The 23477-nt window shown below is 40.4% G+C and overlaps 1 protein-coding gene across 1 annotated transcript in view; it reads left to right on the forward strand.

The window, feature by feature from the left end:
- Nucleotides 1-20353, forward strand: part of LOC134586685 (myeloperoxidase-like) — a 35785-nt gene extending 15432 nt beyond the window's left edge. The window contains exons 7-11 of the mRNA XM_063442465.1: nt 1082-1242; nt 1330-1573; nt 5092-5262; nt 17734-17971; nt 20158-20353. Of these exons, the coding sequence (XP_063298535.1) occupies nt 1082-1242; nt 1330-1573; nt 5092-5262; nt 17734-17971; nt 20158-20353 (1010 nt within the window). The remainder of the gene's footprint in view (nt 1-1081; nt 1243-1329; nt 1574-5091; nt 5263-17733; nt 17972-20157) is intronic.
- The last annotated feature ends 3124 nt before the right edge of the window (nt 20354-23477 follow it).

Raw genomic sequence — 23477 nt, forward strand, 5'->3', positions numbered from 1 at the left:
TATAAGGAGGCTCCTAGCCACTATCTTGCCACCGGACATCAACCGAAAAATCGTGCTGGATGGCCTATACCGACTACCAAATGACCCCACGGTACCCAACGCACCTACCAGAGATGTCATACTGCGCTGTGCCACCTCCCAGGACTGGAACCACATCATGACTGCCACCCGCAGCAAAACCCCTCTTGCCTTTGAATCTGCCCACTTGTCGTTCTACCAGGACTTAACCCGAGCCACATTACAATGGCGCAAGTTGCTGACCCACCTAACGAGTCACGCACAAAAGGAGTGCCTTACCGCTGGGGAGCACAGAGAACCCTGCTAATTACCCACAATGGCACTACTAGATAGCCACAGACATGGAGGTACCCGCACTTCTACTCAAATTGGGACTACCAGATATACCTACCAATGCACCACAACGAACACAGCCCAGGGCATGGGACCGGGCCAATACCACACCATTCTTCCCATGGTCGGCTGCCTCCACGAATCCAACAACTTGACCGGGACCGGAACAGTCTACCACCCAAGCAGTCCACATGGACCCTAAATGAACGGTTGGCACTGACAGAAACCAGTAAAAGTGCTATGGACTTTGCAGTGGTGACTAACTTATAGGCCTGTCTACTGGCAAAGTATTTGACATTTTGAGCCCTGGCTTGGGTGGATGATGGTTGTAGGTGAGCAGATTTGCACTTGCTGCTGCTCTGATATTTCATTTCTTCTCCCACTCAGCATAATCTCAGCTGCTACATGCAGGAAACTATTGGCGATATTATATTGTTGAGAGCAAACAGGAAGGAATTATCTGTATATTTTTAGATTCCCTAAGCTACCATTGATAAGATCTCTAGACCTACCCATTCTATATGTACTTCGTCCCAAAAATATTTCTGAAGCTCACCAATGGGAAGGGTTGGCTCGTGATCTATTCATGCTACAACATACAAATTAAGCACAATCATTCTTATGTTTTGCATGGTGTTTTTAGAATTGCATATGATTCTTGGAATCAGATTTATATAATTTACTATGAAACCAGGAAATAAACTGCATTGATTTTGTTTCCATTTTACAGGGGATTTTCGGAACAGTCAGCAGCCTTTTATTATGGTTTCCCAAACTCTTTGGTTGCGACTTCACAACAATGCAGCTACTCAGTTGCATAAATTAAACCCAACTTGGAAGGGAGACACTCTGTATGAAGAAGCCCGGAAATTTGTTGGTGGTGTAATGCAGGTGAGGTTTGTTCCTCATCTGCAAATAACTTAATATCGCATCTTTATTTATTTCCAAGTATGAATCTCGGTTGTTTTTCCTTGCCAGAAAATAGTCTTTTATGACTGGTTGCCCTTAATGTTGGGATCAAAGATGGCTGAATTCTTACCTGAATACACATCGTACCGTGAATCTTTAAATCCACAATTGGCCAATGGATTTACACTTGCTCACCGCATAGGTCATACACTGGTACCAACTACTGTATACTGGCTAAATACAAACTATGAGGTCACCAGCCAAGAACCACTCCACAAAACCTTCAATGCCCCATCGTTCATTGTGAACAACGGTAATGTGAAAATATTTATTTCCATTATAGACATACTCCAGGATTTTCTGAACATAAATAAACTCTACCAGTGACTTCAGTCTGATTTTGTTTCCTTTATAAAAATGCATCCCAGATATTTTCTAGGATTTCAACAATTTACTAAGGGCTCATTTCCAATGTTTTTGATACTTTTTTAACAACCAGCCGCTACTTGCCAAAATGCCTGTCATTACTGTTAGCTAGTAGTGGCTGTTTATAAACTGTGAACTTCACCAGCTCTGCTCAGGAGTTACCAGCGGCCATTATTTATAGTTAGTGTTTAAGTAGCGGCTAATGATTACCATTATTCTCTTTAGCAGCCTTTAACATTTCCTTAGTGTGTGTGGTTTCCAAGACAAAGACATTTATAACTGTTAACCTCCCTTACATCCTACAGAAAAAGGATAATGGCGTTACATGGAAAAACCTGAAGTAAATATCAAAGCATATCATTAAATAAGAAAACAAGAGAAAAAGTACACACATATATATAAAAAATAAAATTATTCTTTATATAAATGCACATGCCATTTAAACAAACAATTCAACAGAATTCACCTTAAGAATTACATAGACAGGCAGTGGCATCTCTGGGATTCATTTTTAGGGGGGGCACATGGTGGGCCAGGGACAAAAGTAGGGGGGCACATTTAACCCCGCCCTCACCGCAGTTTGAAATTTTACAAGGAGTGCATGTGAGTTTCCAGCAGTCACTATTAACACAGTTAGTGTCTAGGAAGTGGCTTTTGATTGTCAGTATTCTCCATGGCAGCCTCTAACAGCTACTTAGCATCTGGTTTCCAAGACAAAGAAATTAATAACAGTTACATCCTACAGGAAAAATACATGTAACCTATATGGCATTACCTGGAAACCCTAACACATATCAAAGCATATTAAATCATATCATAAAGCAGTAAAACTAAAGGAAAACAATTAAATAAATCTTTATATAAGTGCATTATATAATTCTTTATATAATCTGTCTTATTCAAACAGAAGCTTTTCGCTTCAGGTTTATAATTTGTGCTTTTTGCATCTGAACGCTATACAACGTATAGGATTTGGAAGATGTGCAAAGCACCGATTTTAAACTTGATTGAGACCGAATGCATCCAATAGGATGCATTTTTGCAAATTTTCGTTCACTTGCTTTTTGCAAGGTAATGATGATTTGAAGTACTATTTGTCCGCTAGCAGCCAGCTGTGAAATAGTTAAAAAAAAAAACATCGGCGGCGTAAGGGTAAATAATATAGTGGCTGGCCAGAGCTTTCTAGCCAGGCATCACATTAAAAATGTGAATTAAAAAAAAAAATGTGGGGTTCCATATGACTCTCATACTACTGTAAGGGAGCTTTTTAACCTCCTACATACCCCCGCATGCCATGCTGTGGGTGGGGGCACATATACTAAACAGTGAGCAGCCAATATAACCTTAAACTAGTGACTGGGCATTGCTGGGGACAGTGTCTGTAAAATAACAAGCAGGGGCGGGAGGGGGTGGCTGGAACATGTCCTCCAGGCTCCCCCACTTGGCATTGGGTACAGGCTTTAAATTAAATAATGGGTGTAGAGAGATTAGTGCCCAGTCTCAAGTCCCACCTATAGATAATTTAATAACCGTGGGGACTTAAGCTCCCCCCAGCCACACCATTGGGCAACATACATTCGTCCACCCCTCAAGTTCCCAAGCCCTAGCTACCACCAAATTAAAAATAAGCCTACCTAATGCTAATAATAGTGAGGAAAGCTCAAACATATTGTTACTGATGATCAGCCAGTAAAAAAAAAATCAAAGTTGGAAACTAGTTGATAATTAGTAACTGCTACTGACTATTATGAATTGTGACAGCTCTTTAGCAACAAGGTTGGAAATAAACTATGATTTTATATTTAGGGATACACGAGCTCATATTGTTACTATTTGTTTTATTATAAGTAGACTATATCCACTATTTTTTTTTATTTTATAACGTGATACGTTACTGCCGCTTAGTGGGGAAACAATAGATCAGTTTTGTAAAGTTCAGAAAACTTTTTTTTTTGATAAAGAGTTTTCTACATTATATATTGTATTAGGGTTCACTGCTGCCATCGTGTGGGAAAGGAACATAAAGGTTCTAAAAGTTATATAGGTATTCTTTTGAGCACATGAAAACCTTTAGAGTTTACTTTTACAAATCAAGTTTACTTCATAAAATTTATTAGACAAGAATCTCGTGTATCTTCTTAAATACCTTTACTGAGGATTAGCACCTTTGTGAAGTTGATTTTGGTTGGTTTGTAGGGATTCTCCCTATATTGCAGCAGTTTTAATTTATCAGGGCAGGGATCCTTCATCTCTATCCCCCAATTCACAATTTTTTTAAATTCTAAAGAGCACTGATTCATTTATTGTATTTTAACCCCTTGGTGACCAGAACGTTTTAAAAAAATGTCTTACCATTAAGGACCAGGGCTGTTTTTACATTTCTGCAGTGTTTGTGTTTAGCTGTAATTTTCCTCTTACTCCTTTACTGTACCCACACATATTATATACAGTTTTTCTTGCCATTAAATGGTCTTTCTAAAGATATCATTATTTTCCCCATATCATATAATTTACTAAAAAACAAATGATAGAATATGATGAAAAAATTAAAAAAAAAACAATACTTTTTCTAACTTTGACCCCCAAAATCTGTTACGCATCTACAACCGCCAACAAACGCCCATGCTAAATAGTTCCTAGATTTTTTCGTGAGTTTAGAAATACCCAATGTTAACATGTTCTTAGCTTTTTTTTTTATTAATATTTTTTTTTTTATTAATATTTTTTCTTTATTAATATCAAAATACAGTTAGAATAAAATTACATATATATATATTTTATTGTAATATTTTTAATTTTTTTAAAACTTTTTTGCTTATTTATATTTTATAATATACAATATATAGTTATTATAGTTATTATATATACATGTGTAATACACGTGTAATTTTATTAATATAAAAATACACTTAATATGACAAAATAGAAATAAGATGTGTATATACATATATTATATGTAGATATAATATATGTATATATATCTCGTATACATATATTATTATTATTTTTTTTTTTTTAACTACTAAAAAATTTTATTTTTCAGAAGCAGGGAGACTGCCTGACAGCTCAGGCAGTCCTCTTGCAGGCAGATGCCTGGGCACCTATTGCGGCCATGTGATCGCTCTGTTAGAGCGTTCACTTGGCCCGTGGGGGCCTAATTTCCAGAGGGGGGACTGTCTGGGCTGTCAGGCAGTCCCCCCCCAGACTGGGAGCAAGTAGTAAGGAATGCCACGAACATACTAGATCCTTAAGGGGTTAAATGTGACTGTCTTCCTTATACTTTCATGTCAAAACATTCTAACACAGTGTTAAGATCCAATGTGCTTCATTTCAGAACTGCATATATAAAACATGTTCGGAGGACTTTTGTTAAAAAGTCATATTTAACAGATATTCTTACCACAGGTGGCATTGATCCAGTGGCCCGAGGCATGATGGTTAATCTTGCCAAATTGAATCTTCAGAACCAAATGATGACTGATGAGTTAAGAGAATTTCTTTTTCTGCTTCAAACTAAACTAGGATTCGATCTAGCATCTTTTAACATGCAACGAAGCAATGATCACGGTTTACCAGGTAATGTTAAGGAATTACTCAAGCTCCTACTCAGATTCAATGCTCAGAGCAGTTTATTTAACTTGATCTTTTCAACTTTGCATGGTGAACTCTTGTAGAAATGAAATTATGCAATTATGCATTTCAGTGTTGGAAAAGTCTAAAATAACAGTAGTAACAAAACTACACCCCAAGGTTAAGAACAAATATTACATTTTTACCCTTAGAATTCACCTCAGTTGTTTCAGATTATAGGAACTAACTTAAAAATTAAAAAAATTACCAAAACTCCAGCACCGACACAGAGATGTACCAAATCCATTGTTATAGCAATAAGAAAATTAATTGTCAGCAAATTTCCTGAAGACTTGGTCACTATTCTGTCCAATAAAGTGCCTAGTAATAGTCCCAGAAGCTGATCAAGCAGTTCCATACAATATATGCCACAATTATAGGATCATAACGAAATGCTTGTTGATCCAGGAATTAAGAGAGAAGGTACAGAACTCGCATGTAGAATTAGCTTACCATTTGCATCAAGCCAGTGAAAACCTACTGACAACCAACAAACAAATCAAACCCTTCAGTACGCCTTTGCACTGGAAGCAAGCACCCATTATGGTACGGACTGAGATGGAGAAGATACTCAACCAGATTTCTTTCATTTTGTTACTAGATTATTACTTTACTATAATGATACTACTTTAATATTTTGTACTTGATGTTACATGTAGTTATTAATAATCTGGCTGATAGAATTATGGTTGGCAAATACTTACTTGTTTATAACAAATGGCTAGCCTGCTCCATTCCCCCTGATCCCCCCGCACCCCTGCTCACCCTGCTTGCCACTCCCATCTGTAAATGCCTGTTAAGTAACTATTTTTATCTCTTCCTTAGCCCAAAGTCATCATACATCCCTGCATGAAGGCCTTTTAATTTTACTCGTCTCTACCCGCCCACCCTGGTTCCTTCTAACTATATAGCATGCTCTTCCAGCTGTTTGGAATCATACCCAATCACATCCTCATTCCCTTCACATGCTATCAGCTGCTGCAGTTATACTATTAACTCTATCTGCTATCACACACAAATCCCACTGCTACCTTTTGTCTCATCTCCCCAGTTAAACCTTAAGATTGTAAGCTCACGGGCAGGGTCCTCTACCTGTTGTATCGGTCTGTTCTTATTGTGTTTGTCTTTTCCCAATTGTACAGCGCTGCGTAATTTGTTGACGCTTTATAAATGCCAGTAATAATAATAATTATGGTTCGAGGATAATCATCGTGATCATGGAAAGTGTTGATAAATATTCATCTGACTCTGAGGCTTTATAGCCACACTCATAGACAATAGCCTTGAATGCAATGGAGGCTCATCCATAGGGGCACTGGGAGCAGTGCTCCACCTGTTTTTATGTGGGGGAAATATTTATTTGCAATAGTTTAGAAACACTTTTTTTCTGGAGGAAAGTGTGGTAAGGAAAAAAAAATATGGGAAAAAAAATTGTGTCTCTTTAATTCTGTAATAGGTTTAAGTTCTGCAGGACTCCTCCCCCCTCATTGGTAGCTGTATGGGGTAGCTTACTTTAGAGCATCTGGACACATCAAAAATGGGGCTGGTTTGAATTATGCCCTGTTTCAGTAGGTTTTGCACATGCCTTTAGTGTCCTTAAGAAGGAGTTGCCATTCAGGCAGCAAATAAAAAAATGCCCATGAGTAAAGGCATGATATTGGCCTCTCTATTCGGGGCCATCATCCCATCATTCCACAGGAAAGAGAAGCAAGAAGTAATCTTGAAAGTAGTACAGCCAAATGTACAGCGAGGGAAAAAAGTATTTGATCCCCTGCTGATTTTGAACATTTGCCCACTGACAGAGAAATTATCAGTCTATAATTTTAATGGTAGGTGTATTTTAACAGTGACAGACAGAATCACAAAAAAAAAACAATCCAGAAAAAGGCAAAAAAGTTATAAATGGATTTGCATGACAATGAGTTAAATAAGTATTTGACCCCTTCAACTTAGTACAAAACCCTTGTTGGCAATCACAGAGGTCAACCGTTTCTTGAAGTTGGCCACCAGATTTGCGCACATCTCAGGAGAGATTTTGTCCCACTCCTCTTTGCAGATCTTCTCCAAGTCATTAAGGTTTTGAGGTTTGACAACTTGAACCTTCAGCTCCCTCCACAGATTCTCTATGAGATCAAGGTCTGGAGACTGGCTAGGCCACTCCAGGACCTTATGTGCTTCTTCTGGAGCCACTCCTTTGTTGCCTTGGCTGTGTGTTTTTGGTCATGGTTATGCTGGAATACCCATCCATGGTCCATTTTCAATGCCCAGGCTGTGGAAAAGGAGGTTCTCACCCAAGATTTGATGGTACATGGCCCCGTCCATTGTCTCTTTGATGCGGTGCAGTTGTCCTGTCCCCTTAGCAGAAAAACAGCCCCAAAGCATAATGTTTCCACCTCCATGTTTAAAGGTGGGGGATGGTGTTCTTGGGGTCATAGGCAGCATTCCTCCTCCTCCAAACATGGTGAAAGAGCCCAATTTTAGTCTCATCTGACCACAGCACTTTCACCCAGTTCTCCACTAAATTATTCAGATGTTCATTGGCAAACTTCAGACAGGCCTGTACATGTGCCCTGTTGAGCAGGGGGGTCTTGCAGGTGCTGCAGGATTTCAGTCCTTCATGGTGTGTTGGAAACAAACAAAAAAAACAAAACCCTTGGATTAGGAGACTGTGTGTTTGTGTGTGTGTGGGTCTTCTGGATATCCAAATAGGGGGTAACCCTAACTAAACACAAAGTAAAAATAGTATGATCAAGGATACTCTATCCCATATGTAGATAGGACTGGTTACAAGCTGGTTTATCCTTCTTAAAGGTTCCATTCTGCTTTACTGTTTCCTCTCACACATTGATAAGGCAATTTTTGAGCTGTTCAGCTCCCCTCTAGGAAATTCACGTGTTTTGCTCTTCTCTTTAAAGTGATCAGCACCTATTTGTTTTTTATTTCAGTGTATTTTTCGTAGTTAATAAAGTAAGTTTTTAGATTAACTGGGTCTTAGACTCTGAGATATCCTCCCGATGATCTTGGGACTTTCCTTCGGAACCGTTCATGGTGTGTTACCAAATTTGCCTTGAGATCATTAACAAGATCCTCCCGTGTTGTCCTGGGTTGATACCGAGGGAGACTGACAGTTATTTTGTGTTTCTTCCATTTGCGAATAATCACACCAACTGTTGTCACCTTCTCACCAAGCTGCTTGGCGATAGTCTTGTAGCCCATTCCAGCCTTGTGTAGATCTATAATCTTGTCCCTGACATCCTTGGAAAGCTCTTTGGTCATAGCCATGGTGGAGAGTTTGGAATATGATTTGATTGATTGCTTCTGTGGACAGATGTCTTTTAGAGAGTGCTCCTAATCTCTGCTCGTTACCTGTATAAAAGACACATGGGAGCCAGAAATCTTGCTGATTGATAGGCGATCAAATACTTCTTTCACTCATTGACATGCAAATCAATTTATATATTTTTTTGACATGCGTTTTTCTGGATTTTCTTTGTTCTGTCTCTCACTGTTTAAATACACCTATCATTAAAATTATAGACTGATAATTTCTTTGTCAATGTACAAATGTTCAAAATCAGTAGGGGATCAAATACTTTTTTTCCTTCACTGTAAGTGTATAATAGATTTTTCAGTCCCCCAATATCCCTAGTGACTGTATGAGTGCTTATTAAGTAAGGGCATTTACTCAAATATGTAATTAATATATAAAGGAAACCCAGGGGTAACAAGGGGATGGGTGTATTTCTGACTCCTACTGCACATATCTACCATCTTCTTCAAAGTGCTCAGTCACTCTACAGCGGAAACCTGAGACACTCATGCTGTGGTTAGTTAAAAATTTGTGACGCTTCAAACTGCAGGACTAAGGCTGTGACTCTGAGGACTGACTTGATTCAGTTTCAATCTGTAATGCTTGTTGCTTCTGTTAATCATGTCAGCTACCTATTAGCTCCATATTACTACAGCAGAATAATTAAATTGCCAGCTGCATTTTCCCCAGTCTACCTGGTCTGACCGTAAGCTGTCTACTGCACCCAGCAAGCAGATTCCTGTCAGACAGGGTAGAGGATAAAGAATATCATTCTCTGCAGTCTATGAGACTGGCAGGAGGGGGGAGCTCTGTGCACCTCCCTCCCACCAGTAATCTACATGCGGTGCCAACCCCCCCTCCCCCACCCCCCTCAATTTTGGAGTAAAAAAATAGCATACTATATTCCAAAACAGACAACAAAACTGATTAGTCAATAGCAACTATGTTTCTGTGCAGGACATATGTATGAAAAAAAACCTTTATCACTCCATTGAGGCTTTTGCAATTCCAAGTCATGCCATTTGGGATAAATCATACCCCAGACATTTTTCAGTGAATGGTTTACTACCTCAAAGAAGGACGTAATCACAATCTTTAGACTACTCGTGGCACCTGGTGGAAGTGCCTGACTGCATCTAGGTGGCCAGCATAATCCTTGCGGGGATACTTTAGGTGTTTATGGTGTAGTATCATAGAGACTCACTCTTTCCTCTATTGGTGTCCGGGCGGACCAACCATACTACCCATCGCCCTTACCCATCGCCCTTACAGCAAGGTACCCTCATCTGTGCTTAGCATTGGGAAACTAATGGAGCGTTATGATTCTTCTGACGGCTAGTATCCTGACTTTTATTATTAGTTTGGTTGAACACTGCCGCTCACCTCTTCAAAGACTCCTTTACTACCTTTGGGCACGATTGATTTTGGAGCTCCCCCAACCATAGGATGTAATGTGAATTTATCCGCTAGGGGTTATCCTCACTAGGCAATATTTATATGTGCAACTATATGCACGTTGCTCTACCAAGGGTTTCATTGGTATTTATTATCCCAACAGGATACATTGTACTTCTGATTGTTCACACTTCTTACTCTATGTTGCTGGCTATAGATACTTTGTTATAAAGAAGCTGCTGATAAGTTATTTTACTCTAATAGTGGCCTTCAGATACATTGTGTGATTACTGCATATATTGCAGATTAGCAGATGAACCTATTTTACTTAATTATCTATATATATATTTTTTTTTTTGTCAATATCACTGTATATACACTTTTCACGTTGTGTATATATATATATATAATGAAACCAAGAGGGCTGCACTCACCTGAACATGCATACATTAGAGGGTGCTGCTGGGGCCAAAATATACAAAATACAGAATCCAGCGCACTCGCTTATTAACTAAACAGAGATTTCAAATCTTAGAGATTGTAATAGTTTTATTTAAAAACACCTCACCTAGGCAAAAAATGATGGGGGTGAGGGGGCGGAGCCAAGCCACTGAACCGAGCGGACGCATGCTACAGCAGCTCCGAGCCGACTAAAGCCTTTATAGCCGCAAAATCGGGTCTGAAAAGCCCTAATTCGCTGGCAAATCACCACAAGCCCTGACCCACGAGCCATGGGTAAGAAAACTAAAAAACAAAAATCCGACAAACCACATATGGGCATGAATATCGGAGACTTGTGGCGCCAGGCCCGGAGTGGAGCAGGGCCCAAGATGGCCGACTGCTCAGACGCAGATACTGAAATATCGGAGGATTACTGCATGGGACTGCCAGAGGGGAATACAATGGAGCCGCAACCCACCATGCCCTCCACCTCTCCACCGGACTCTACTCCGGTAACAACGACTATCATGAGAGAGCTCCTTGCGGAACTCAGACGGAACCTCCAGGCAGATATGGCCCAAATCCGACAAGAGGTCCGAGGCCTAACGAACCGCATGGAAGTCATAGAAGGCAATGCCCACAAAAATGCTCAACAAACATCCCAACTTCAGAAAGCGGTATTGGACCTGCAGGCACAACAAGCCAAAACAGAACAGAAGATGGCGGTGGCAGAGGACCAGAGGCGCAGCCTAAACCTCAAGATAAGAGGGGTGTCGGAGGAGACTCTGGAAGATGAGACACCACACCTGCTGAGGCGACTCCTTGCAGCACTACTGCCTCCCAGTCAGGCAAAGCAAGTGGGCCTAGAGGGGATGTTCCGCCTGCAAAAGTCGACAAAAGCGCCGAGCTCAGCACCAAGAGACCTCCTGGTGAAATTTAGGTGTAGCAAAGACAGATCAGCAGTTATGGGAGCTGTCCGGAATCACTCACCTTACACCTTCGAAGGAATGCAGCTCTCGTTCTTCACGGACTTATCGGGATACACCATGGCCTGGAGAAGGTCGTTGCAGACTTTCACAACCCTGCTTCGTGCCAGAGGCATCCTGTATCGCTGGAGATTGCAGCACACATTAGAAGTCCAGCATGGCACCGAAATACACCCTATCCGGGACATGCAGGAAGCGAGAGGCCTGTTGCCGACCTTAGGACTGTCTCAGGACGCTTTGAAACCGGTTAAACCGCTTAGCACGGCCCCGGCGCCCCACGCGTGGATTCCGGACACAGTGCTTCCTTTTGTGCCTCGGGAGACAAGGCCAGATGCCTATGTAGCAGTAACCACCTGAATGGCCATGGACACTCGGCAGAGACCGGCTGATACCAGCCTACTAGGACTGGAGACCACTCCGTTCACTAATGTTTAAATGCGATAATTATTCTTCTGTATATTACTTTATGTTTTTCACTTGCCTTTGTTTTTTTGTTTTTTTTCAACGAAGTACTGAGACCGATGACCGCACCCCCCCACCCCGTGGACCTACAGGTACACTCATGACCCCCCCATACATTGACACTGGCCACGCAACGCTGGCAACTTAGGCACCACGCTCTGATTAAGGTCCAGGCCTGAACAGGGACGAGACACCACCCTCTACAGTCCTAACACACATTATATAGTTAAATACCGTTTAACCCCCACGGCTGCGGACCCTGCCGAGAACCTCTTAAGTAGCCCTCCTTTCACTTCCATAGGCAAGGCATATACTCTTACCCACAGGCTACCTCCATAGACCCACAACACACAACCAGAACCCCAACTAAACCCCCCCCACCACCACCACCACCCAGAGGGGAACTCCAACACACGCCGGATGACCGCTGGTCTTTTTTTAAAAAAAACACTGGATTCAAGCCAACTTTGGCCCATGAGCACACCCCCATCACATACACTGTGCTGTAAAACTACAGGTCACACTGACTTGCCCTTACACCCGCAATTAGAGACCTACCAACAGGTCCGGACTGGCCATCGGGCATACCGGGCAAATGCCCGGTGGGCCGCGATGGCTGTGGGGCCGAGGCCGGCAGGGGAGATCACAGAATCTCCCCTGCCAGCCCCTGCAGGGCCAGCACTATCAGTGTGCCGGCCCTGCATAGTGCCTCCATGGGGGGCCGGTGGGGAGATCAAAGATCTCCCTCACCGGCCCACAGGCACTGTGACATAGCTATGCCGGCCTGGGGAGGGAGGGAGGGAGGAGAGGACCGGCGGAGCTCTAGCCAGCAGCTCTGCCGGGTCCTCTCGCGAGGTCTGAGCGTTGCCGCGGTAACCGCGGCAACGCTCAGATCTCGCGAGAGTGAACTCTACCCCAGGAACTGCAGGGTAGAGTTCACTCACCACTAGGACCACCAGGGATTGTAGCATGGGAAAGCACCACCAGGCACTCCTCCATGGACGCACGGCTCCCCCCCTCCCAAGCTAAAAGTAAGAAGGGAGGGGGGGGGGATATGAAGTTTATTATTTTTAATATTTTTTTTATTTATCCCCTATTTTTAAAAATCGAATTTTATCCCACATTTTTTTAAATTATAATAATACTTTTACACCTTGCCCCCCACCACACACACACACAATCCCTCCAGACATATTTTTGTAAATATTTCTTTTATTATGGCATATGCGATATGGGGTACAGAAAAGAAAGAGGAGGCATTGTGAGGGAGCACGAGTTGACGATAACAAGATAGTGAACAATACACCTCTAAGAGAGACTGCCATATTTTTTTGTTTTTAGAAACGTCATGTAAACAGATTAATACACGCTTGGTTAGTAAAATAAAAATCAAATAATAATAAAGGTACTTGTTGCTTAACAGTGCTAGTTCAGCTACGCATGTAATGCCATGACAGTTGAAACAGTTGCGTTTTATCCCATTCAAAGATTTAAAGAGACAGGCTGAACCATAGATTGTTTAGTAAGACTTAGAGCATAACAGGCTAGTGATCCTATGTTAGTAAGAGGTAGGTCATACAGGCTCAATACGATCATTAATGTACAGGAGTCTAAGTGTTTTACACTGTACTGAGCATACGACTTTCCTATCTGGAACATGAGCTGGCTGGCCAGGCGAAGGGGGTAGTCACATTAAGGGACGCTTCACATATTTAAACTTACTCCAGCTGAAAACAATAAACGTGTTAGAGACGGTAACATCAGTACATGCTAGCTGAGAACCATTTCAGGATGTGTACACGGAATCTATAAACCACAGTGTTTGTTGCATGTCCTATCTCAACATTGTAAACGTCCAACATAAAGCAAAGTCTAAACGGAAATGTTGCATGTCCTATCTCAACATTTTAAACGTCCAACATAAAACAAAGTCTAAACGGAACTGTCTGACATCAGTAAAGTATGCATGTTAGCAGTGGCATTCAGAGCATCGCCAGTCCTATTGTGTTCCAAGCTGGTAGTCGGGCACCGGGTATGCTTAAGTCCTAGACAGTTCGGTTTGCTCAGCCTATGCCAGCTCTGAGTGCTGAATAGATAGGCCGGACATCGAGGTCGGGTTGCTGCCTTGTTGAGTTGTCCTCTCCGACAGATCCTGGCGAAGACCTCCGTTCATGTCTGCTTCCGACGAGGGGCTGTGTTCGTTGAGTGCGGGGGGGGTGTGAGGGCGTTCGGGTCTCCCCTTGGCCCCAGGCTCCGTGTGGGGTCTGCATCCTGGGTCCACGAACTCGGGTGCCATGAGAGGTCGAGTTCTTCCCTGTGAGGGCGCGTCGGGGAGCCTCGGTGTTTCGTCGCCGCCAGCGGCGGTTAGGCTTCCGGCGATGTGGCCGATGCCGAGGAGTTAACCTCTTGGTGACCCCTGGCCCGGGATGGCTGTCGGTGCTTGGCTGTACTGCTGAAGGGTAAGTGGTGCCCATAGGAGGCCCGTTCCGCCCCTGATTCCCCTTCCCACTCGCTGTACCTACGTTGGGAGATGTAAAGAGTCTGTCCAGTTTTTCTAGAAATTGCTGAAAGATTAAATCCAGGTTCGTGGCTTGTGCGGGTACAGGAGCCATGAGGCATGGGGCTGCAGTGTTGCTAGGCCCGGAACGTCCGGGGCCCAAGCCCGGCTTGGCAGATGCCTTCCGTGTAACCCTGTGCATCGCTTCGGTGGGGACCGGGATAACCCCCGCCGGTCCATAGGGGGGGGAACGGGGTTTCCAGCTGTGCCTCGCTGTGTGAGTCGGCAGTGGGGGAGCGGCCGTCCCCCCCACCGCTACCATGCTTGTAGGCCGCAAACCTGTATGGGTCGGGTCCGGAACTTGGAGCCGCTTGTGTGGTGTCGACATGTTGGTCCCGATGTCCCTTAACGCTTGGGAGCACCGGGGGTCCAGTTTACTGCCTCCGGTAATCAAAAATCGGCTTTAGGCAAGTTGATTTGCGGGAGCATCGGCGACATGCGTCTGCTCCCTTCTGCAGTCAGGCCCCGCCCCCCCCCTCCAGACATATTCACACACACACAGCACCCTCAGACACACACACACACAGCACACTCACCCACACAGCAACCCTCAGACACACAGCACCATTAGACACACAGAACATTAGACACACAGCACCGTTAGACACATACACAGCACACTAACAGCACCCTCAGACACACACATCACCCTCAGACAAACACAGCACACTCACACTAACAGCACACTCACACTAACAGCACGCTTACCCACACAGCACACTTACCCACACAGCACCCTCACGCACACACAGCATGCTCAAACACACAGCACGCTCAAACAGACAGCACACTCACAAACACAGCATCTTTAGACAAACACACAGCACCCTCACACAGCACACTTACCCACACAGTGCCCTCACGCACACACAGCACGCTCAAACACACAGCACCCTCAGACACACACACACATATATATATATCATATAAAATAACCCTCAGTGAATTAACAAAGATAATTAAACACATAGAATGTGATGGTAACAACACCCTTACACACATGCTGCACCCCTCACTCACAACACACACATGCTTCACACAGCACATCCAACACGATGCACCCCTCACACACACATGCTGCACACAGCACACCCAACACACTGCACCCTTCACACACACACATGCTGCACACAGCACACCCAACACGATGCACCCCTCACACACACATTCTGCACACAACACACCCAACACTGTGACCCTTACACACACATGCTGCACACAGCACACCTAACGCACGGTGACCATCACATATACATATACATATATATATTTGGATGTATATAGTGTGTGTGTATATATATATATATATATAAATATATATATATATATATATATACACACACACACACACACACACTATATCCCTTACCCAACTCTGGATCATCTAATCTACACACACATACACACATCCCTATATACACTCTAAATCCTCTACACACACACACAATCTCCTATACACACTCTGGGTCCTTTACACACTAGATCTCCTACACACACACACACTGCACCACCTACACACACTACATTCCTGACATACAAGCTCTGGATCCCCTATGCACACACTACATTCCTTGTTAACAAATACATGCTACATTCTCTAAACACACACTCTCTACAACCCTTACACACACTACAGCCGGCATGCACACACTCGCTACCTCCTCAATACACACTATGCCCCCTATACACACACTCTCTACAGCCCCTAGCATGATACGCTTTCCTGGCCCTTTTGTTCTCTGGTATCCCACTTATTGAGACACCAGAGACAAGTGAAAAGCAAACACAGCGCAAGCATGTTATTAAATTTGCTTGCGCTGCGCAGACCAAATACAGGGCCTTTTTCTCATGCTAGAGCTCTTCAGCAGGGCTCTGCGCATGCTCACTTTGAAAGGGGGTGTGCTTGTCCTTAGTGATGACAAAACACAACCTCTCTGGCCCTGCCCCCTTCTCAGGGGGCCACTGTGATTGAAAAATGCCCGGGCCGAATTTTTTTCCCAGTCCGGCCCTGCCTACCAATGACGCTGTTTGCCAATGCTTCCACTCCACGCACAAACACTTAAAGAGTTTAAAATACCAGCTAACACCTATTGCAGACTGGGTTGAATGTCCGTTTGACAGATGTTTTAGGTTTTCACTTTTCTGTAAAAACAAAAATTGTGCAGCACACTCAATGCCGCTATGATCCGCTGATATAACCTGAATGCGTGCTATTGTGGCACATTGTCTATGCTTGTTATTCTTATGCACGAGAAAAATAAAGAATTTAAAAAAAAAAAAAAAATGATGGGGGTTTAGTTACATTATATGATCATACATTGCATAAGCCTGCCAACTACGTCAAAGTACCCCATATTCGGCAGGTCCTATCCTAATAGTAGTAGTTGGCAGGCTTATGCAATGTATGATCATATAATGTAACTAAACCCTCATCATTTTTTGCCTAGGTGAGGTGTTTTTAAATAAAACTATTACAATCTCTAAGATTTGAAATCTCTGTTTAGTTAATAAGCGAGTGCGCTGGATTCTGTATTTTATATATATTTTTTTTTCCCAAGAGGGACTAAAAGATGGGGGTATAAATACTAAACATTAATTTCTATTTTTAATTGTCACTTTAATGCCAACAGGTAAGTAACTTTGTGATGATGTACCGTAATACATTTTTTTTCTGTCCCTCCTTACATTTTACCTGATGTTAAAAAAATTATTATATAAGTGATTATTTTTGTTTAACCCCTTAAGGACCAAACTTCTGGAATAAAAGGGAATCATGACATGTTACACAAGGGGTTAAAACTATATATATATATATATATATATATATATATATATATATATATATATATAGACGAGAAAGGAGACAGGAGCACTCACTTGGATTTTCAAAAAAATTGTATTTCAATCAATCACCTCTACATCAACGTTTCGACCCTTCAGGGGTCGAAACGTTGATGTAGAGGTGATTGATTGAAATACAATTTTTTTGAAAATCCAAGTGAGTGCTCCTGTCTCCTTTCTCGTCTATATTTTGCTGGGAAGCACCCGGGTAAAGTCGCATTGTAAATATTGGAGGTTGAGTGCCAGAGTCTGGACAGTTTTATATATATATATATATATATATATGTATGTGTGTGTGTGTGTGTGTAAAGTCACTGCAACACACAGTTTTGTGAATATCCCTCTTGATATCTTATTTATAAAATACATTATATATATATATATATACCGGTATATAGTCATGTCTTAATATTTTTGTCCCTCAGGATACTTTGATTGGAGGAGGTTTTGTAATTTGCCTGCTCCGAGAGATGTGAATGAGCTGAGTTTGGTGCTGCAAAATAAAGAATTGGCAAATGAACTTATGAAACTCTATGGGACAACTAAAAATATTAATTTTTGGATTGGTGCAATTTCTGAACCTTTGGTACCTGGTGGCAGATGTGGCGAACTGCTTGCCTGTATACTTGGTCATCAGTTCAGAGACCTTCGTGATGCAGACAGGTAAGGGATGGACTAGTTCAGATATAAAGTTTGAAACATAAAATATATATTATTTTTTTAAATTACAAATTCGTTTCCAGCCTTGTTGGTAAATAGCTTATGAAAGCAGAACTTTTCCAATCTTGTTCTTTTTTTTTTTTTTTTACCAACTGACTGGGGATACCATTTGCTTGCTCATATACGGACCACTCATAGATTAGACACTTGCAAATAAAGAGCAAAAACACAATCTGTGTAAATTAATACCGTGCAGTCACATCTTGCCAGTAAAAAGCTCAAACAGAGCACAAGTACTTTACCATGTGATTAGCCTTAGCAGGAGAGAGCTTCAGAGCATACAATGTATTAAACTGTGATTTTGTGCATAGGCACATATCTATGCAACTTTTAGAGGTCAACTTCTGTTATAAATGTGACATGTACTTTACCAATATAAAAATAGTTTTTGTCACATGTCTAACCTTTTTCTTAACCGCTTCACTATAAAGCACTTTTTACATAACATAACATTTGTTTAAAGCAAGGAATGCATAGCTAGCATATAAAGATTTCAGAACACAACCATTTTGTGTATAGATTGCTTTGAAGATAACCTTAAAAATTTAAATTATATAAATTTACAGAATTGTATTTTTGTAACCTATTACTCACCCTTTATAAAATATTTAGGAAATTAAATGGTTTAGACAGTATGCACTGCCCTTCATCTTGCAATATTTCACACATGATCTGAAATTTTAGAAGCTGTACAGCTAACTGAAAATGGCAACATAATGTAAAAATGTCTTTATTTGAGCATTATTCCCACTCACAGTAAATACAGTTATAACATATATTCCTAAAATAAAAGGTATTTTTAAACTGCTTTAGTAATCTTTATCAGTCTCTGGGATACCAATGTATTGTTGACAGTGAAATGACAGTGAAACTGCAAAGGACATGAACATAAAAATGTTATACTCAGTTTTGGTATTGAAAGGGTTAATTGTATTTAAGTTTGATCAGTATAGGTTCGTTCATAGAGGCACCAGGCCACCAGTTTTTATTGCAATAAAAATAAATACATAAAAAAAAAAAAAAAAATCATGATTTTTTTTTTTCTGTTGGGCTTTGTAACTTTTTTTTTTGTGTAAACATACACCTTTAAGATGTGTCTGTTTGATTACATATGTTATGTCCTTTTAATTGTTAGTTCGGCAGTTTCCCTCCCCTCCATTCTCATTATTCAGCTCCATTATTGCTATGGAGAGGTGGGGGGAGGGGTTGAAGCATAAACAGATTTTTGTCAGCTTGTCTAAAAATCAGATTCAATCCAATGAGAATCTGGCAGCTACCTGTTGCTCCCAATGCATCCTTTTGGATGGCAAATATGCCACCCTAACATACAGGCCTGTCTTTATTGCTATCATAGGCTTTTAGCACTAGGGGTAGAGGTGACACATCTCCTGATGCAGTTTTGAGTAAGATTTCATGAGGTATCATGGCTTGCTGTTATATTTCACCCACTGTGTAATGTTTCCGTCCCTTCCGAACGCTACTAATGCCTTGTGAAATAGGCTCCTGGATGCACCTCGCTCTGTTTTGGGCCCCAACAATGGATGCGAACACTGCTTAAACCTTAGGTGCCTGCTACTATCACTTTGTGTCTCCCCACTCTCCAGGCAGTCTGTAGATCTTAAAGCAAGTACTGCTTCAACAATCTGGAATATACGTTAATGAGATTAAAGGTAGGCCTCCAGACTTTTCCTGCACCAATTCCCATGTTCTAGCACCCCAAAATAATATACCACATGGTGACAGGCACCATTCCAGCACTGGGTACCTGTCACAGTAGCTTGTCTCCGCAACCTCAATCTCCCTCCTGTGTGTGCAAGCATGTTATTAAAGCAGGCACCCAATGGTTGAAGCTTCAAACATCCGGTGCCATCAGACCTTGCCTGTCCCAAGCTCAGCACACCAAAAGCCTATACTGTGGCAGGCACCACTCGAGCATTGGGAACCTGCCACCTTAAAGCTCCACTGGAGCCTGGATCCTGAGCTCCCACTCCCAGTCAGGACCACAATGAGAAATAGAGGAACAGTGGATTCACTTGAACAGACAAAATGCAATTTTTTCCTGTACTGCTTAAAGTCATACACATATAAAAATGTTAAACACTAAATATAAATATTACTTTTTTGCACAGATATTACTTTGAAAACCCTGGCGTATTTACAAAAGAACAAATGGAATCAATAAAACATGTTACTATGTCACATATCACATGTGAAAACAGTAATATTGGAGAAGTCCCAGAAAATGTCTTCCTGGCAAACGACCCGAACGACTTTGTGAAATGTGACAAACTAGAAAAAATGGATTTTAATCCTTGGAAAATGTAAAAAAAAAGGAAACGGTAAGTTTGGTATCTCAATAAAAATAAAACACATCAAAACACTGATGCCTTATAGCCCTTTTATTTAGTCTTGTGTTACAGTATTTGACAAAGGAACTACAAGGAGAAACCATTCTAACTTTATGGATTCGAAACAATACAAAATTACTAAAGTGCAGCTTCCCCAATGTATGTTGCAGGGAAAAACAAAACAAAAAAATAAAAATAAAAAGAGTACTTACAATATAAATGCATGTGTGAATATATGGATACTTCAGTGCATATAAACCATGTTTCAACGGCAGTCCAGAGAAGTAAAAAATAAGGAATATTTTGCCTTCATGATAAACAGGGGTGATCCTTGTAATTGTTTATTTATCATGGGAAAAAATATGAAACTACACCAGGCAAAACATACAAAAAAGCAATTTACAAGGAAACCAAATCCAAATACCGTAAAAACAAAAAGGCGGGACACTACAAAACAGAAAAGTATGCGTTTCGCGTCGAACTGGAGACGCTTCTTCAGCAATAAAAACTAATACACTCTATGTGATGTAAAAAAGATTTCGAGAAATGGATAGGAGGAGAATTTTTTGTCTGCTGATCTCTAAGTGACTTAATTGCTTTCTGCCCTAACCTCTTAAATCATGAGGTATTATCTATAGTAACAAAAAAATAACCCTTCCTAATACCAAATAAGCTAGAGGTAGCAAAGTAAGACTGAATCTCAAAAGAGACAAGTAGTTAAACTTACAAGGCACTTTCTTATTGATACTAATGCCGTCTATGCACTTAATCTTGGCATTATTTTCTATGCGCTGCTATTCAGTCTCCTAATTTTAAAGTCTAATGGTGACTGTTTAGAAACCTATATCGGTATCTAATGAAATAAAGATACTGTTGCAAAAAAAGATATAAGAACTAAAAAAAGATATTTAACTATTCTTTAGATTTGATTATTATATGATTGTAATATTAGCAAAAGCTTTTATAATATTGAAAGATGGCTATAAATAAAGTGGATTTAGACGTCAACTTAAAACCTTTAACAATTTTTCCAATTAATTCCTCCATGAATATAATAAACATATACACATAATAAACATATAAGATAAATAAAATAAATCTAAACAAAGTTAAAGTATGACTTAAAATAATGACATTCAAAAGTATGCTAGACATTTATTTATTTATTTATTTATTTATAAAATATTTTACCAGGAAGGATACATTGAGATTTCTTTTGTTTAGTATGTCCTGGGTCCACAAAAAAATTGCATCATTACCATATGGTACAATAAAATACAAAAGCCATATTAATACGCAATATATATACAAAATTCAATATAGGACAATTAAGAAATATATAATCAATCATGATAGGTGCATTCTGTTCTGAGACACGTAGAGAGGAATCTCTTAAAGGATTCCAGGCCTGGGGAAGAAGTTAAGCACAAGCTAAGTTGATAATTAAATGAAAGTAAAATCTAAAGATTTGGTTAATATCCCATTCTAAACTGAGACCATTTGGTGCTTGGATTGTAAGGTGAAAATTCAATACATTTCTTTTTTTAGTAACGATTTCTGGAGACGCCATGTATAGGAGGTGACTTGTCATGTATTTCCTTTATGGGAATTGAGAGCTGTAGATTACGACCTGTAGGTGGGTGATTTACTAAAAAGATAAATGTATTGGATTATCGCCTTACACACCCAAGCACCAAATGGACTCAATTTAGAATGAGATATTAACCAAATCTTTAAACATTAATTTTATTTTCTTATCCACATAATGTACGCTAAGGCCTAAAATACTTTGGTTGTCATCATTTTAACTTATAATTTTACTTTGTTTGGAGTCATTATCTTATGCTAATAACATATCATGAATGTGCATTTTCTATTCCATAAACTAGAATTTAGTGCCTTTTAAACCTATCCTCTCCTATAGTTACTTATTTGCATTTTTTTTTTTACTCGTCCCCTTTTACTTAATCTAAATCTTATATGTTTATTATAAACCTGTAGGAATTAATTTGAGAAATTGGCAATGGGTTCCCTATCTAGTTAACATCTAACTTTTTTGTTTGTAGCCATATTTAAATATTATAAAAGCCTGGTGTATTTTCATAATGTTTCCACAATAAATAAGCAGCTACATCGATCACCCCTGTTCATTACTTGGAGATTAGCATGAGTGCAGTGAATTCTATTTTTTTTTTTTTTTTAAATGTTTACTTCTCCAACTTTATTGATGTTAAACTAGCTGAAGTTTCTATGTTGACGTGATGGTTATATTTTCTCCCCCCCCCCCCCCCCAAAATAAGGATTTTAATATGTAAAAATAGACAGCATATTAATGAGACTAAAACATTCGTGAAAGTTGTGTTGGTTCAAATTAGAATTTTTTTCTGCAAAGCAATATGTTACATTGTAATGTCGTGATGTCAGGTACAAATAGCAAATATAGGCCTCGATTTAATATTTAATACAAAGACAGTTCCAAATGCACTCTTAATATTTGAATAAGTGAAATGCAAAAATATGTGCCATCAAATCTGGGCAGAGGATGCCATTTCTCACCAGCAAAACAAAATGTCTCCTCTCCTCGGGTAATTTTCCTTTCAGACCTGCATGGTCACACTTCCCCTATCTCTTGCTGCACAGGGATACCTTAGGTTGCATGTGATAAGTAAAACTGCCTGTCCGTCACAGTTCAGAGGCTGCTGGGAAAGAGGTCTCCGCCCTTAGCTTGGAAAGTCCAGGATGTTAAAATAGCAAAAGTTAGCACAATGTATGTATTGTTTAATTTTTCCATCTTTAATTTTTTTAATTTTTTTTATAAGGCAATGGTACATTTTGATTTTTAAGTGTTTTTTTTTTCTAAATGTAAAACTAAAAATAGTTTTTGTTTTTTTCAGATCATCATTAATAGAAGTCCTGACATGTGTGCAGAACTTGGATACTGTGCATGGTCACCAAGGATTAACCACTGGTTTGTTAGCCCAATGGAATAGTGTTAGATTGGCATATCTTTAGAAGTTCATAGTTCTAGATTTATTTTTTTAGTCCAGATAAAATAAATATGTTTAACAAATACTATAGTTGTGCACTTTACCCTGCAAGCA

Source organism: Pelobates fuscus, chromosome 1 (assembly GCF_036172605.1).
Source record: "Pelobates fuscus isolate aPelFus1 chromosome 1, aPelFus1.pri, whole genome shotgun sequence".
NCBI classification, from domain to species: domain Eukaryota; kingdom Metazoa; phylum Chordata; class Amphibia; order Anura; family Pelobatidae; genus Pelobates; species Pelobates fuscus.